Source organism: Gavialis gangeticus, unplaced genomic scaffold, assembly GCF_001723915.1.
Source record: "Gavialis gangeticus isolate Ggan-Ray unplaced genomic scaffold, GavGan_comp1, whole genome shotgun sequence".
Classification (NCBI taxonomy): domain Eukaryota; kingdom Metazoa; phylum Chordata; order Crocodylia; family Gavialidae; genus Gavialis; species Gavialis gangeticus.
Genome location: NW_017729004.1, coordinates 50180812 through 50199071, shown reverse-complemented (window position 1 = coordinate 50199071; position 18260 = coordinate 50180812). Strand labels below are relative to the sequence as shown.

The 18260-nt window shown below is 40.0% G+C and overlaps 1 protein-coding gene across 1 annotated transcript in view; it reads left to right on the top strand.

The window, feature by feature from the left end:
- ABCB1 (ATP binding cassette subfamily B member 1) overlaps positions 1-18260 on the top strand; it is a 72897-nt gene that overhangs the window by 18193 nt on the left and 36444 nt on the right. Inside the window, exons 4-11 of the mRNA XM_019508367.1 lie at positions 758-949; positions 1988-2159; positions 5747-5871; positions 8228-8399; positions 13108-13221; positions 13530-13640; positions 17069-17194; positions 17360-17563. Of these exons, the coding sequence (XP_019363912.1) occupies positions 758-949; positions 1988-2159; positions 5747-5871; positions 8228-8399; positions 13108-13221; positions 13530-13640; positions 17069-17194; positions 17360-17563 (1216 nt within the window). The remainder of the gene's footprint in view (positions 1-757; positions 950-1987; positions 2160-5746; positions 5872-8227; positions 8400-13107; positions 13222-13529; positions 13641-17068; positions 17195-17359; positions 17564-18260) is intronic.

Here is an 18260-nt window from a genome sequence, read left to right as displayed (position 1 = left end):
CTATCTTTCAAATGGTGATTAAGATCAACTTTCAGATTAACTTAAGTTAATACTTTAAGTTGAATGATTACATTTTCAGTTCAAATGTAATTAATTTTATGACTTACAAAGCCTCAAACTCAACTGGGTACCCTGAAACAATGGGGGGAGGAAGAATCATGAGAAGAGTCACTAGTTTCTCATGTAAAACAAGAATCTGATTTATATATAAAAAGTTTTAGCCCTGTGTCCTAATTTTACAAACTATTTCTAACTTTTCACCAAAGAATATGCCAACTCTTGTACAATAGGCTAGTAAATAATGATGCTGAAAAAGTAAAAATTATTTATTACTGCAGTTTTAGTTTTAAAATGGGGCTTCCATAGTCTATATTTGTGCTCTTAAGCTACATAAGCATTATTGAAAATTACATTCTTGACCTTTCTTCACTATCACCAGAACTTCCAATAGAAAAATGCCAAATAAAACAGGCTTTCTATACAATTCTGATCTCTTTTTAATATTCAATATTAAAAAGCACAAATTGAATTATTATTTATGGAGTTCACATGCAAGTGAATGGGATATGCAATTTGAAACATGGTTCTAAAAGGTCAGTCTGAAAAAAATATTCCTATACCGAAGAGAAAAAAGCGTGGATAGTATCCAAATTTCATATTTGTTCAGACAAAATGCTGAAATTTGTGTTCCTACACAATTTATTTGGAGGAAAAAGAATCCAGTTTTAAAGAACCTTGGCAATTTTGTTCCTTTCAGACACGCATACTATTATTCTGGACTAGGAGCTGGTGTTCTCTTGGCTGCCTACATGCAAGTTGCATTTTGGACAGTGGCAGCTGGTCGGCAAATCAAGAAAATCAGACAGCAATTTTTTCATGCAATAATGCGACAGGAAATTGGATGGTTTGATGTAAATGATGTGGGGGAACTCAACACTCGACTTATAGAGTGAGTATTATTACTGTTTTTTATTCTATTATTAAATTTTATTAGTAGTAGTAAGAAAGCGTCAGCTGTAAGATAGCCAGAGATGACCTGAGCAGGGGGTAGGGCCCTGCCCCTGGATGCAATGAAGCCAGCAGCAGATTCAGGGGCTGGGGTGTTGAATAGCCAGACCTGAAGCCTGCAGCAGCACAGAGTCACCGCACTGCTCCACCTGGCACCCCAATTCTCGCTCCCCGCCCCCGAGGTATGGCCCTGGATATAGCCTTCCTGACAGTGTTTCTAATCTCATTAAATAGACCTCTGTGCTACATTTATATTTCCTTGTACTTCATATTAAAAAGTAAAACTTGCCAAGAGGATGCAAGTGACTCTGGAAAAATGCTGGGCTCCCCTAACTTTTTCCTCACCTAAATGAAAGACCTTTTTCCTGGGACCCTATAGAGACCCAGGATTCAAATATATCCAAAATCTGTACGTAAAAGACAACAAGAAGCAGCATGGTATCCTTGGGTAAAGCATGGCAGCAGCATCTCTTTTAACAGCCCCTTGGAAAGAATTACATTTTATTTTTATGAGATTGATCCTGTAAGATTGCTTTAAACTTCCCCTGTTTATTACATATATTAGCCCCTGCTCTGAAGGCAGATGTTGACAGAGGAAGATGTGGGGCCAGTATGGGCCTCTATAAAGAAGTCCATGTACCACAAAAAAAAAAAATCTTCCAACATCTGTCTGTCTCTCAAGGGGTATGCATGTATCTGCATAGATCTATGAATCCTACACAAGTCAAAGTACTTTCATGACAGAATAAATGAAAAAAAAGTTTACTGAATTGTTTTCCCTAGCATCCTTCTACATACATTTCTATTGGAAGAGACGTTCTCAATCTCTTAGGTATGGCTTAAACTACATTACAACTGAGTGGCTGCAATTACAAATAAAGAAAAATGAACAGAATAGATGTACCATAGCAATGTAAAAGCTTTTTGTGTTTTCTATATTTCCTTATTTGTTTGGGTGTGGGTTTGTTTTTATTTTTAGTGATGTCTCCAAGATTAATGAAGGAATAGGGGACAAAATTGGAATGCTATTTCAAGCAGAAGCTATGTTTCTCACTGGGTTTATAGTTGGTTTTATAAAAGGATGGAAATTAACTCTTGTGATACTGGCAGTCAGCCCTGTCCTGGGATTATCAGCTGCTATATGGGCAAAGGTAGGTGAAAACTGAATTTTCACTGGGATGTAAAATTATATATATAGTGCCCTGTTTCATATAAGTAGGGACCTACTTATAATCACAGTGAGGCTCAACAATTTGTGGGTTGGTCATGGCATAACAAGCAAATTTTGTGGTTATTTCCCAGATGTGCTCCAGTGACCCTGCCCCCCTCAGCACATGGTCAGTGGAGGCACCCCAGCAGGAGAGGAGGGATGAGGGGGCAGCTGCCACCTAATCTGCTGACTGTACTTTGTGTGGTCCTGCCCCTCAGTGCTGTTTGGTGGAGAGGCCCTGGCAGGGGAAAGGGGAGGCACAAAAGGGTGGCTGCGATCTCATCTGCTGCCCTTCACATTGCCCTGCCAGGTAGCACCTTTCCCCATGCCCTCACCTTTAGGCAGACTGAGATCCTGGGCCATGGCAGCAAGAAACACTGGTCCCCACTAGAGACAGAATTTTATTTTTATCATCAGCAAAATCAACTCAAGAAAACAATATTGGATTTTGCAATTTCCACAAAATCTGCAAAATCACAAATTGAGTAGACCTGTATATTTAACTAAAACATACTGAAATAAATATATAGTGATTTATAAATATAGAATGAACTAAATATACAGCAATAAAGAAATTAATTCCCTAGCCTTTAAAAGTAATAGTTTTAGACCTAGTCTACAAGCAGATGTTGTATGTAACCAAATTGGTCTATAATTATACTGGTACAGTTAAAGCAGTACAAGATCTCTGGTGTCAACGTATATGGATCCGAAGCTGCTTATACTAGTATAGCATGTTCTGACAAGGAAAGCAAAGTAAGGTGAGTGCAGGCAAGATTCTTTGACTAGATGCGATAGTTGATCTAAGAAAAGCTGAGTAGTCGGAAAAAAGTTCTTAACAAGCTTTCTGGCACAATCACCCTTCTTCAGGAATAGGGAGTCTCTGCTGCTCTGGGACTCCAAGAAATGAGAGAAGCTAAAAGTGTGGCAGGATGTCAGTGAGACTGGAAATAGGTAGAAGTTAGAAAGACAAAAAGGTGAAGCAGGGAAGGGAGGGAGGAAAAAAATGGCAGGAAAAAGGTTAAAAGCGAGTAAGGGAGACACTACAGTGGTAGTAATTCAAGATAGAAGAGGCCATCTGTGAAAAAAGGAAATATCTGAACATTAGGAAGACAGAAGACAGAAGTACAGTAGGGAAGAAAAGGCAGGGGAAAAGAAAAATGTAAAAAGGTCAGGTCTGACAGGTAACTGGTGAATCAGATGGCAGGCAGGGTGTAATGCATCGTAAATCCAATGTCTATATTGAGTCCGTGATTTTTTGTATCCAGTAAATTTATGAAGTGATGTTTGTAGGCTTGTCTACAAAAGGTGTTTTGTAAGTTCCCTTTGAGGATTAGAATTGAGATTGGAGAGGGAGTGATTATCCTGTAAGAAGTGCCCCCACAGGCAGTTGAGTATTCTTATCTTTGATGGGTTTTCAGTGTGCATTCATTCTGGTGTGTAGTTGTTTCATAATTGTTAGGGTTGGGTCCTCAATAGTAGGTGTGTAGTTGTTTCATAATTGTTAGGGTTGGGTCCTCAATAGTAGGTAGGGAAGGGGGTCTCAATAGATCATCGAGTCTGATCCCCTGCTCTGGGCAGGAAAGGGCAGGTCATATGACCCCTGCCAGGTGTTGTCTAGTCTCCTCTTAAAGACCCCCAAGGTATGAGTGCACCACAGCTTGCAAAACTTGCAAAACAGCTTTCATAGACTAGCCTACAAACTTCACTTCATAAATTTACTGGATACAAAAAGTTACAGACTCAATATAGACATTGGATTTATGACACATTACAACATGCCTGACATCTGATTCACCAGGTACCTGCCAGATTTGACCTCTTACATTTTTCTTTTCCCCTGCCTTTTCTCCCCTACCCTACTTCTGTCTTTTGTTCTCCTAATGTTCAGCTATTTCCTCTCTCACACATGGCCTCTTCTGTCTTGAAATACTACCACAGCAGTGTTTCCCTTACTCACTTTTGAGCTTTTTCGACCATTTTTTCCTCCCTCCCTTCCCTACTTCACTTTGTCTTTCTAACTTCTACCCAGTTCCAGTCTCACTAACATCCTGTCACACTTTTAGCTTCTCACATTTCTTGGAGTCCCAGAACAGCAGAGACTCCCTATGCCTCAAGATGGGTGATTGTGTCCAAAGGCTTGCTAAGAACTTTTTTCCAACTACTCAGTTGGTCTAAGAAAAGATATCATATTTACTCAAAGAACCTTGCTTGCCTAGGTCCTTAGACCATCACAGGTACAACCAAAAACCCACCAAATATGATGAGTGAATGCTCAGCAGAAGAGGAAATTGAGCCTTAAGTCCAGTATAAGGTACCTTTGTATCACCCAAGTGATAGAATTGTCTGAAAAAAATTAAAACAATTGCTTAACTGAAATTATTACAACAGTTAGCAAGGCAAGCAGACTTCAATTGCAAATTGACTTCACATACAGAATTGTTTTTGCTTTTGGCTAGGATTGTCAAGGAGACTTAATTCGACCACCTTTGAATTTTAAGTAGTTTTGTACTTTTTAAAATCCCAGCCTTATATAGCATGATTCCTTCTATTTTTCTCCAAAGTATTTGCAGGACTCTACTGTGGCTTTGTATGCTAACTGCAATGTATACATGTGAGATGCTACATTCCAGTTATGCTCAGCTACATGTGGTCCTTATCTCTTGTAGCCAACCAGAAAAAATCAGAATAACCCAAGGCTGCTCTGATCTGCCCAGGGATCAGGATTTAACCTGGGGATCAGTTCACAGAGAACCCTCCATACTTATATTTCTACACTATGTAAAAGCTCAAGAGCAGAGAAAATTCAGCCTCAGGTTTATAACATTTAGATATTTCTTGGCAATAAATGTTATACAATTGATGTTGTCTTAACTTCTTATATTGAATATCTTGCCCTCTTCTGTGGTATTTAAGTGAAAGGGTTTATATTTGGTAAATGGCAGCATACTGCATATTTCTGCAAGAAGCAAACTAGGATAAAAGAAGCATCAAGAAACTATTTGAGCTCATTCTATTTTCCTTTGAGCAGTAGGGCAGAGGCCTATGGAGCACTTTCAGCTCCTCAGGGATGAAGGAAGGGGGGCATGAAATATGCTGACCACTGGAGAGCTGGGGAGGGGGAAATGGAGGCTTGGTCTTACCTGATGAGGCCCTCCTTACTTGGAGGGCAGATGCTGCAGCACATGCTTGTACTGCTGCTGCTGAGCTCAGCACGGGCACCTCCTGGTGTCCATTCTTTCTCCTCCCCAATGTCTGGGTGCAGGGCTATGCCTCTAATGCCAAAGCCTCCTAGAGAGGATTATCATCATTCCATCTCCCAGATAACTTGTTGGGTGCAGAGCTGTGCCTGCCTAGTTCCTATGGTTAGGCAGGGGCAAGGAAGAACATCATCTGCTGTGGCAGAGACTCCAGGAGGGAGGGGGCCATACTGTCTCCCCTCTAAGTTGGCACTCAAGGCTGGTGTCCTGCTCACCACCATCCTAGTTACACTGCTGCTGTAAAGTTAAAATATTCCCTTTTGTACAGGTACTCTCTGCATTTACTGACAAAGAACTAACTGCCTATGCAAAAGCAGGAGCTGTTGCTGAAGAAGTTCTGGCAGCAATTAGGACTGTGATAGCTTTTGGAGGACAGAAAAAAGAAATTGAGAGGTCAGAGAATTATTTTCCTTCTCAGTTAATTTTAAAATATTTGCTTTATGCATTTTAAATTTTACTTTTCTTTATTGCTAAACATAAGTTTAAACAATAGACTGGCAAGCTGGGTTCTACAAGTCATCATTTAATAAACCTAGAGTACCATTTTATCTAGTACATTTGGGGTAGTTAAGTTGACTAATTAGAGTTTTATTCATCAGTTTTATTACATACTGAATAATGAGTCTTTATTTTTTCAGATCCTCACAAAGCAAGCAGGCACATGATCCCTACCCCAAGAGTTAACTAAATTTAAAAAAAATAAATCATTTAAAAAAAAAAATCACACTAAGATATTAGGCAGAAAAGAAGCATGGGGAAAGAAAAGACCAAAGATCTCACCATTATGATCATATGCTTATTCAGGATTCTTCTCGATTGTTCCATTAAGTTATACTCATTTATTTTATTGCATTATGGAACAGCATGGCTGCAATGTATTTGATCTTTTATCTACCTATAATGATTACCTAGTATAACCATGAATCCTGACTGGGACTTGCCAGGCTCAAAGTTCAACCACCACTAGATCATGCAAAGTAATCACAGCCAAGCCCTGAACTGATATGCTCCCTTATGCTTCAGCTTTCAGTTCCATCCGAGTCTGGTTGGGACAGGGGCTGCCTTGGGACTGTCTGGTTACACAACTCACCTCAGAACCTTTCTTAGTCTTTAGGTGTTTATCACCAATATCTTATTGGACCCATAGATCCATAAATTTGCAAAGTAAATGGCTCAGGGTGGCCTTGAATGTGATAGAGTGCATACTCAGTCACTCCGAGTCACCCACTCGGAAAATCAGTAAGCCTGGGTAGCATGTGGAGTGCACAGCATAGACATGCTCGTCTGTCAGAACTGTATTATGGTGATAGAATGATTGGCCTCTTTAAAAAAGTTTGCAATTTTCCTTCCTTAGTCTGAAGAATGAAGGACTCTGAAGAAACCACATGCAGTTTAATGTTGAAAGGAGAGATGAGTAACTCTGAATAAAGCTATAAACTTGTATAGTGGTGAAATACAACTCATGCCTCTTGCCCTAAACTCAGTGCGTGCATCTACATGTGCAATTAACATGTAGCAATAAACTCTAGTGCAGTTTGCACCAGAGTTCATTTCTTCTGGGCACAGCATTTACATGTGTGCCTGGCACACTGAACCACAGTGGTACAGCCTGGGCTGGCAGGGTTCTGGGGGTTCAGCTTGCCAGCCTAAGGCTTCTTTGCCCTGGCTCTATGTGCAGTGGAAGGGCTGGCTGGGACAAAAAGATGCAACATGGCAGGGCTAGCTGGTAGCACCCTTGTGCAATGTAGCACCCTTGTGCCCCAGACACCATCTACACATGCATTTCAGTGCATGCAACTACTCCGCTTTTGGATAGTACTTGTCCCAGACAGTATTATTCCACAGCAGAATTAATTAATTTACTGTACTGAACCCTAATATTGGCACACATGTAGACAGTGACACTTTACTGCAGAGCTAGTAAGTCAGCTCCACAGTAAAGCACAAGTACTGGTGACCCCATTTTGTATGTCAGTTAAGTGGGCTGCTTTAGTTTTGTCTGCTTTTCATGGACTACCTCCTTCATGAGAAAATCTACCATTTTAGCTTCTCAGTTCCAGTGGGGTGCAGCAGTGCAACATGTTTAAGGCAGGTATTGCTTTCTAAAGTAAATATGCATGCCCTTTGTGCCGCACCCAGCTGAGCCAAGAAAATACAATTGAACAATTAAACAGAAGTGTAGTGAGAATATTAACAAGTCTGCTCCTGCAAGGGTAGTTTCATAGACATTAGGGCTGGAAGGGACCTCATAAGATGGAATCCAGCCCTCCTGCCATACTCAGGAAGTCTGCTGGGGTCAAATGATCCCAGCAAGACAGGCATCCAAATGTTTTTTGAATGAGTCCAGAGTAGGTGCTTGCATCACCTCTGGAGGGAGTCTGTTCCAGACCCTGAACACATGGACAGTAAAGAAGTTTTTCCTCATGTCCAGTCTAAAATTGGCCTTCCAGAAATTTGTGGCCATTAGACCTTGTTATCCCTTAGAGAGCCCTGGTGAACAACTTCTTTCCCAGATCCTGGTGCACATGCCTTATATACTTATAGTAGTTTAACTTTTCTTTCATCAATAATAACTCAAAAGTTTTTTCAACTTGTTTCAACTCAAAGTTTTTTCAATCGGTACCTGATTACTGATTGACAAAAAACATCACAGACCTGGAAAATTACTGATGTGCAGAGCATAAAAAGAAATATGGTATTATGTGTAATTCTTTAAATAAAAAAACTAACATGCGTTCTTTTTGTGCAGATATCATAAAAATTTAGAAGATGCAAAACGTATTGGAATTAAGAAGTCTATTACAGCCAGCATTTCTATGGGTATTGGTTTTTTACTGATCTATGCATCGTATGCATTAGCTTTCTGGTATGGAACCACCTTAATATTATCTGAAGATTATACTATTGGAAACGTTCTAACAGTAGGTGTACTTCCAGTAATTGAATCATTTAATTAGAACCTCTAAATAACATATTGGGAACTTGTTTGGGTTTAAATGGAATGAATCAAATGCTACACTGAATTAGGCCTCATGCAACCCTGTTCAAGTGAATGGTGTTAAGTAGGCTTTATGTTCATATTGAACATGGCTTGCTGAATTTCATTTTTCATCCATGCTAAGTACAAGTAGAAATTCTGAAATTATCATTAGGTATGTCTTGAGATTGGTAGGAATATAAACATCTTTATACCTGTAAGTCACTGGTTTTGGTACAGCAGGGGTTAATAAGGACCAAAAGTTATTTTCAACTAATGATAATCATAGTCAGTGGAATCAAGGACCCATGCTGTGATAGAGCTTTTATATCCCTGACCTATACCAGGGGACTAGAGTAAGGAAATAAACAACTTAACACCACTCCTGTGTGTTATTTATTATAGATATATATTTGAAGTTTAAGGCCTATTATTAATGGATGGTATTCTTATCACTAAAATCATAATATTAATTGGCATTTAACTGAGACTTTGTATGGGATTTTTATAGAGGGTATAGTAATCCAGGGGAAGTAAAGTCATCATCTCACTTCAAGGTAATCTTTCTAGAATGGATTCTTGCAGTGATGTATGAAAGCACGAGGAAAAAAAAAATCATTCTTCTTGTGAGTAAATGAACAGAGTGATAACATTAGATGGTGAAATATGAACTATTCCAATTCAACCATCCATTAACCAAGTAAAAAAATAAGTGCCAATGTGGATTTCTTCCATCGCATCAGATTGCGGTTCTGGTGTCTGTGTAGTTTTCGATCCAACTCAAGGTCTAAATCAGAACAAAACAAATAAATATCAGACTGGTAGATCCTCTTTTCCTGCTCTCACATACAGGGCTGGTGTAAAAGAAGGTACACATTGAAGGACTTGATAGATGGGACATATTAGCTCTTATTTCATGCCTGCAGTGGCTCAAGCCAAAAGCTGGGGGGTGCTAGGGTATGGCTGCCAGTCACTGCCAAAGGGGAGGGAAGAGAGATGACCTCCAAGGCTGTCACCCCTCCCTGCTGGAGCAGAGGGGGCATGGCCAGGCACCAGCTGGAGCTAGCACAACACAAGGGATGCCACCCACCAGATGGGGGGGGCAGGGGGAGGGCAGATGCTGCTAGACTGAGGAGTGGGTATGGGGAAAAAGTTCTCTCTGAAGCAAGCACTATTGAACACAGCAATTTCCAAAGCATACAACAGGGAACTACCAAAAACCGTTGCCTGAGCTAAGACACAGCCTAGTAAAATACAGCATACACAAAACTTAGTCCAACTTAAAATGTAACCCAGGAGGACAAGAATTAGTTTTACTAATCCTGGGGTGGGGGAAGAGCTTACAGTCAGGCGTTCAGAAAGGCTTGGTTTAGGTATTCCCAGTTTTTACATGTTCTGCTTTATAATGTAAATGTAGCTCTCCGCATCCTTTGGGAAAGCTGCCTGCAACTTCCCGTAACTACACCTCCAGCAAGCATGATTATGATCGTCAGGTCTTTGCCAACATTTCCCACCTCTGAGTCTGGTCCTGCAGGTCTTAGCTCTGGGCTCACAGGTGCAGGGCTTGGATCTGCATACAGGCACCTAGCTTGCCTCTTTCCTCCCTCCCTCCCCCCACATGCTGTGGAATTAATCCCCACTCTGCCTGGCTGCAGGCAAGCCACAGAGACTGCAGCCAAACCCCACAAGGGTTCCAGGGGAGAGCGGGGACACAGGAAGGAATTAATTCTGTCCCTGCCTGGCTGCAGGCAAACCATGGAGGTGTGAAGGGTTGGCAAACCCCATCTGCAGAGGAATTTGCCTTGGGGGCCATGGCAGGCCAGCATCTGGCCACACCCTGCCCCAGCTAAGGGGCAAAGGAGAGCAGCCAGCCCAGCTCACTGGAGCAGAGAGCAGAGCTCCACCCAGCCCAGAGAGTATCCTGGGGGACCCCTTAACTTAAACCAGCAAGGGGTCTGGGACAGACACTGCATAAACCAGTTTAAGCCAAATCAGTTAAGTCAGATACTACATTCAGCCAGGTTTATCTTAAACCGGTTTTGGTCATTTTCAAACTGGTTTATGCACACTGAAGCTAGGGATGGGCATTCAAAAAAAAGCCTGAGCCTGAATTGATTCAATCTTTGCTGGTTAGTCTAACCTGCAAAGCTTGAACCAGTTTGGAGGTGGATACACATTCCCTTTCCATTCCAGAAATGCAGGCTCAGACTAGACGTAGGGTGGGGCTAGAGCAGTCCTCCCTTCCAGAGTACTGAGCTGAGGGGGTACATGGCCAGGCCCCACCAGGACACTGATTAGCCCAGCAGGGAATTGATAATAGTGTTTCCCCAGAAACAAACAGAGGGACATTACTAGCTACCTGTTGATTCTGTCCACCACAGCACAGGCCACAGCCAGCATATGGTCTGCTAGCTAATACACAAATACCACTCAGCAAGGCAGGGTGGTGGGGGGAAGAAATCAGAGCTGTAAGTCTCTGCTAGAGCTGCAGCCAGGGAGCAGAGGGGAGGGGCCAGCTTTGCTATGGAGCATAGCACCCCACCCAGCCCAGAGACCATGCTGGGATGCTGGGAGACTCTGATTCAACTTAAGCCAGCAAGGCATCTGGGACACTGCATAAAACTGGTTTGAGCCAAATCAGTTAAATCTGATACTATATTCAACCAGATTCATCTCAAACCAGTTTTAATCACCTTGAAACTGGTTTGTGTGTACTGAACATGTGTTCTGTTACAGGTTTAAACCAGTTTCTGATCACTTAAACCAGTCTGTGTGTCCCTAGCTGTTATGGGCATTTTGGAGTACTATTCAATAACAGTATTGTTAAGAGTGTATACATGATTCACAAAGTAAGCCTCAGGGATTTCAAATAGGAATCCATTCTGTCAAAAAACATTAGGACTTGCTGTTGCTCTAGGTTCTCTGTAAAGGAAGAATTTCTCTATTTTTAATAGTCAAGAAATGAGTGAAAGCTAAGACTTAAAGTTGGCATTTTCTGAAGAGTGCCTTGAGTCTAAAAAGTTTAAGAACCACTGATTTAAAAAGTAGTTGTCAAGTGAAGAGCAGAACAGTATCTTTCATCAGCATTTATATTCTGTTCCTAGGTTTAGAAAGAGGTGGTACTTTAATACATAAAGTAAACCTGGTTGGCTCTGTGCTTGCCGGAGTTAGGACAAGCTTGTCTTTAACTCTTCTGAAACCCAGCTGTCAGTGACTAGACAAGATATTCTTTTTTAAAACAATGACCATATTTTGTATTAATTCTGTGTCAGAAAAGGATACAAAACTAAGCGGAGCAAGCGTTAGATTTTTATGGACTTTTGCAGTCCCAATTCATCCCCCTCCTACCTCAGAAAGGGAAACTAGGACTCAGGAGATCTTAAGGAGGGAGGGAATGCTGTCAATTTCCAATGCAACTTTTCTGTCTCCTAATATTGTATCATCTTTTCTTTATGATGTAACTGATACAGGTACTTTCCCCTGTCCTCAAAGCACTTTGGGGCTGATTAGTGAATTGTTACAGTAGATTTGGAGGCATTCAGTACAATCATAGTTTTTGACAGAGTGTTGGTCTGCATTTTCAATGCAACTTGTCTTTGCAATCTTTAGAATACCCTAATTCTTCTTAAGATTCTCCTGTGAAGGATTCACATTAGTCATAAGTCTTTGAGAAGAGTTTGCCATCTCAGAACTGCAAGTTGTCCCAGCTATCAGCATCATCTTTACAATACCCTCTTTGTAGTCATAATGTGAAGAAGCATGGTTTGCAATAGCTATTTACAGAGTCTATTTTCTCCCTCTTTACTTTTAGCTTTTGCTTAAATAACTGCTCTTACATTCATTGATGCTCTGCATCTAGACTACTTGGACTTGCATAACAAATATGAAGCCTTTTGAACTAATGTTAATTCATATTCATAAATAACTTGACATCTAGCTAAGGTATGGATCAACATAAATTTTGACTGCTTTAAGAGGAGAGGGGAAGCTGCAGCTCAGGAGAGTACAGTAGCTATTATGCTGCAACTGTTTGGCAGAAGATAGGGTAGAGTGGAACATGGGAGACCAGCTGGTTCAAAGAGATACAGGTTTCCCTCACCAACCAGTTTTGAGCATTCACACTTAATATTCTATATACCATTTTGGCTACCAAAGTATACAGTTTTGAGTAACCATGGTTTTCTGTGGCCATGCATCAGCCCACCACCTGCCATTTTTCCCCATAAGCTTTTTGGTCTTGCTAACCACGGGAACTTTCAGGAACCTAACCCTACCAGCTGGCAAGGGAAACCTGTATGAATTTTTACCAACCTACTTTGTAAGGTGTTTCTGCCAATGTGGACAGTTGTCTGTAGAAGCTCATGCTTCTCTGAACTGTTTAGTCTCCGAGGTGCCACCTTGCCCTACCTTGCATCTCACTTCAAACTAAAATGAGTAACCGACTGTAACTATGGTCTGAATGAACTTGTTGCAATAAAATGAGCTGAATCATGCATGTTAAAATGGACCTTAAATAGAGCTACAGATTCAGGCAGACAAAACTGCATAACAGCAGCTTCTCCATTGACATTGCTGTAGTTGTTGCACCTGTCTGTACCCTTAGACTTATGACTAGGTGATCTGATAGTTTTTTGCTTTATTTTTTCCTTCAGGTCTTTTTTGCAATACTAATCGGAGCTTTTAGTGTTGGACAAACTGCACCAAGCATTGAGGCACTTGCTAATGCTAGAGGAGCTGCCTATGCAATCTTTAAGATCATAGACAATGTAAGTATCGTTGATGTGGGTAGCATTTAAAAACATAAGCACCTTGATTTCTAACATCTGTCACCTCCCACCCCCCAAAAAAAAAAAATCAATGAAAATATTTCCCTTGCTAGTGCTTTTATAGATAAAGAACAAGACAATGATGAGGCACAACAGCTAATACTAGTGACATGGATTAAAAACTTCACTCGCCTATGAAATTGTTTTAATCTAATCAATTTTAAAAGGTTATATAGTATCTCTAAATAATTGTTGCACATAACGTAATAGAATGTCAACTTATTTTTTCTTGGTTATTTTCTGTATAGGAACCACAGATCAACAGTTTTTCAGAAGCAGGCTACAGACCAGACAACATTAGAGGGAATCTGGAATTCCACAATGTTTATTTCAATTATCCATCTAGACCAGATGTTAAGGTACTAGGAGTGAAGTCCATATGAGTTTCTGTTAAAAATAACTTCATTATTTTACTGTGGTTGAAGTCACTGTAAATGAGCTTTTGTTTTTAAAAGCATCTGTATTTAGTTCTAGCTGTCAACTCAATATGAAAGTTACAAATTGCCTTGCATTCAGTAGCATTTTACCACGAGTTAGTTAACTGGAATTAGCCAACTTGAGTTAACACCTTTTTTTCCCTAGTGAACTCAGTCAAAAGTAGCTTTGTAGCAAAAGCTAAAGGAACACTTGCCCGTGTAAGACCTAAATGTTTGACATGTTTACAGTTATATAAAAAAAAGCAACTTGGGATGAATAGTAATATAGTAAGTTTAAAATGCCCATAGTATAAATATGTTAATAATACAATAGAAAGCATCTTCAATTGTGACAGACATGGAACTTCCCAAAATAAAGACATTAGATTTAGTTTATCATACATTGAATACATAAAGGTAAAACTACCTTCTATTACTATTTAAATTTTATTTAATGCATGGTATTGTAAGAGATCCTGAACTAAGTTATCTTTAAATTATTTTTGAGAATCCATTTATTAAGAATGTCATAATGTCAAAGTCTTGTCATATATAATCGTTTGTTTCTGTACTTTGAAAGATCACTAAATTATCAAAGGGGAACTGTTCCCACATTATTTAGGTTCTTGGGGAAGGCAAAGGGAGAAAAGTTTCATTTTTAGCCAATTTAATATAAAAACAGGATTGAAAAGAGGCTTGTCAGTTTCTCAAGGGATTGAATTAAATTATCTGATTCCCACTGGGTGCATCTACACATGCCATTAAGGTGACATAATAAACTCTGGTGCAGTTTACACTGGAGTCAGCTGCTCCCAGGCACAGAATCTACATGTGTGCCTGGGACCGTAGCAGTTGGAGCCAGGGCAGAGCAGCCCGGGGCTGGCAGGTATCAGGCAGCAGAGAGGATGGCCAGGCCATGAAGATGCTAAAAAGTGCAGGGCTAGGCTGCAGGTAGTCCCCACACTTCAGCACCCTCATGCCCCAGCCAGCCTATCAACATTTACACGTACGTTTCTGCAGAGTTAGGTACTCTTCCATAAGATAGTATGGTCCCCAACAGTACTTTTTTACAGCAGAGCTGATTAATTTTCACCTTAATACTAGCGCACCTGTAGATAGTGATGCTTTACTACAGAGATAATTAGCCAGCCACCCAGTAAAGTGCCTGTGTAGATGCACCCTCTGATATGTGACTTATGTTGGCCTCAGTGAAAGTTGGATAAGATGCTGGGGTTTAAGATGCATATATATGAAATATTCTGTTAGATGAAATAACAGAAACAAAGTTGAAATGATGAACAGCACTGATTTCTGTGCAGGTCTAATGCTTTATTGAGAGCACTGCTAAATGACTTGCAAGTAATCCCTGCCTAGCAAAAGTAAAGCTAAAGAATATAATCAACCTTCATAACATAATAAAAATTGGACCTAACCTTCTACCTACTCAAGTAAAACTATTCTGTGCCTTGTACATTTCTTGAGTAGGAAAGCAATATGCTTCAGCTTTATTTTTGTGCAGGACAAAGGGTCAGATTCAATGTCTACTGAGGTCAGTGGGGACCTTTATGTTCACTTAAGTTTCCTTAGGTTTTAAATTAAACTATCTGTTAATTTGACTTGTACCAATGGGAAGCCTGTATTCAGTTGTCTTTCACGTGTACTAAATTTCCATAAAAATATCTGCAGAATAAAGACCTTTAACAGCCTTGAGATAGATCATGGATTTAGGGTAGATCACTTCCTTAATTTTCAGATGTTACAGAAATTGCAGAAAAGTAGGGCTGGGAGTAACCTCAGGAGGTCATCTAGTTCAACCCCCTGCTGAAAGCAGGGTCACTTCTGTCTACATCATTCTAGTAGAGTGTCTGTCTAACCATTCACTTGACCTAAGCCGTTATCTCAAAAAATGTATTAAACTGCTAGAATTTAACTTGCGGTCTATGTACACAATAACATTCGGAAAAGAGTCAGGGCAAGTCAAACAAAGGAGAGAATAATATGCATAAATTAAAGTTTAAATCCCATGTAGATGTTCTCATTCAAGAGTTAAATGGCCTTTATCCAGGGTGCCCTGATCTGGCCCCAATGCAATGCCATTCAGCCCACAGGGTGGCTAACAGGTTTGAAGATTTGCTGCCTGGTGCCAGAGGGCCAGCCAAGGCTGTGCTGGGCCTAGTCTTGGTGCACAGACTAAATCTGGCCCACAGACTGGTCCTGCACCATTCATCTAGCTCAGTAAGGGCCACTGCCTTAGTCTGTAACAGCTTAACTCCTAGGGCATCTAATACATGCTGGGGGTGGGGTGGAAGTCAGAGCAGCTCCAAAAACTGCTCTAATTAAAACCACCCGCAGTGTCTCCTATATTCAGTATCCTGCACTTCAAAATGGCAGTGGGAGCATTTTAACTAAAGCTCATTCAACGAGCTTTAACTAAAGTGCCCCCACCACCATTTTGAAGCACAGAGATGCTGAATACATTAGATGTGAGGGCTGCTGAAGTGCACTAATTTGCATGCTTCAGAAGAGTAGATTAATCCAGTCTGCTCCAACATGCTATAATTACAGAGCATCAGAGCACCATCCCCACATGTCTGTGGGCACCCTTAGAGACCTAACTGGCAAAAAATCTTTTTCTCTCCCTTCCAGCATAGGTTTTTTAAGAGCTCTTGTTAATCCCTACAGTTGTACGATATACTGAGAGCTAAGAGGGTCTTCTTGTAGGCTGCTATTCTTTTTTCACTACAGAGAACCAGCAATGCTGGAAGCCTAGGATTCTTTACTTTTGCTATATCAGTAGTTAACGGCACCTTACTTTCTCCACCTAGGAGGCAGGAGAGATTACATCAGCATGAAATGCAAAGCTCCATACCTATTGTGGGACAAAATGCTCCATTCCAAAGGAACTAACATAGAAGAGCTGTTTATAGTGCAGTCAAGTTCAAATGTTCTAATTTGCATAAGAAAAATTAAAAGGACTTCGAAGGAAGAGAAGTTTTCCCTCCAGGGTTATATAAACAATATTTTATTACATCCAGATTCAACATAAATAGGTTCCACTGTAATTAATGTTCCCTATGACTTACATGGTGAATGTTCATAAAAAAGGTGACCTTAACAAATGCTAGATACTAGCACAACATCTAATGTAATATCTATATTATGTGCATCTTCATATAATATTTGCAATTAGTAGAATGTAAATTGATCCATGATGTAACTACTCTAAATTGTGAAATACACTGATTGGACAAAATTCTGCCATTAACTTGAAAAATTCCACTGAAATTACCAAAGTTTCTTCATATTTACACAAACCTAAATGAAACTAGGTCTATTATGTTTCTATTGATTGGTTAAATTTTCTTATGTAGGTATTGAAAGGCTTGAATCTGAAAGTTAATTGTGGCCAAACGGTAGCCCTAGTTGGCAGCAGTGGCTGTGGGAAAAGTACAACAGTTCAACTGATACAAAGATTTTACGACCCTGAAGAGGGCAAGGTAAGACACCAGACCTGGATGATTTATACATGTTTCCTTAATTAATAGGAGCATCCTAATTGACAACTGGCAAATATTAAAAGGTCTTCCTAAAGATCATAGATGTTAACATTGCCAGAAGGGGATAACTTCGATTGAGACACTTACAGACATGTTTTTATTTAGATTACTCTTGATGGGCAGGATATTAAGACTCTAAATACAAGATATCTAAGAGAGATCATTGGCGTGGTGAATCAGGAGCCTGTCCTATTTGCTACAACGATAGCAGAAAATATCTGTTACGGCCGCGAAAATGTTACCATGGAAGAGATTGAAAAAGCGGTCAAGGAAGCCAATGCTTATGACTTTATCATGAAGCTACCTGATGTAAGTAAATCATCATTTGAGAACATCCGGCTTTGTTTCTTTCAATAAAAAGAAAGTGTTTTATCCCATAAGTCACTCTCATAAGAAAGTTAAAAAAGGTGGTCTTCAATCATAGCTGGTTGAAAAATGATACCAAGAGTCATTTGTAATGATTCACTGTTAAACTGGAAGGTCACTTCAAGCAAGGTTCAGAAGAGACCTGTTCTGGGCCTCATTCTAACAAATATTTTTTATTAACAATTTGGTTGATAGGATAAATAGTAGACATCTAAAGTTTGAACATTAGAGCAAGCTGGGAAAGGTTGCCATCAATTTAGATAGCACGATCAGTACTCAAAGTTATCTAGACAAATTGGACACATGCTTTGAAATTGACAAGATTAAATTAATAAAAGAGCAAAGTCCTATACTTAAGGAGGAAAGATCAAACGCACCAACCAAATGGGGAATAATTTGTTAGACAGCAGCACAGTGGAAAAGTAGCTGTGTACTGAAACTCAGAAAATGAGTCAGCAATGTGATACGGTTGCAAAAAACCACAAAATTTCATTCTGGGACATAGCAGCATGAAAGTTGTTTATTAGACACAAGAAGTAAGTATTTTGTGTTATATGAATATGGATTCAGCTGAAACACTGTGTCCAGTTTGGGGGGCAGGAAATCACATTTATTTATTCAATTTATATCCCCTGCTTCC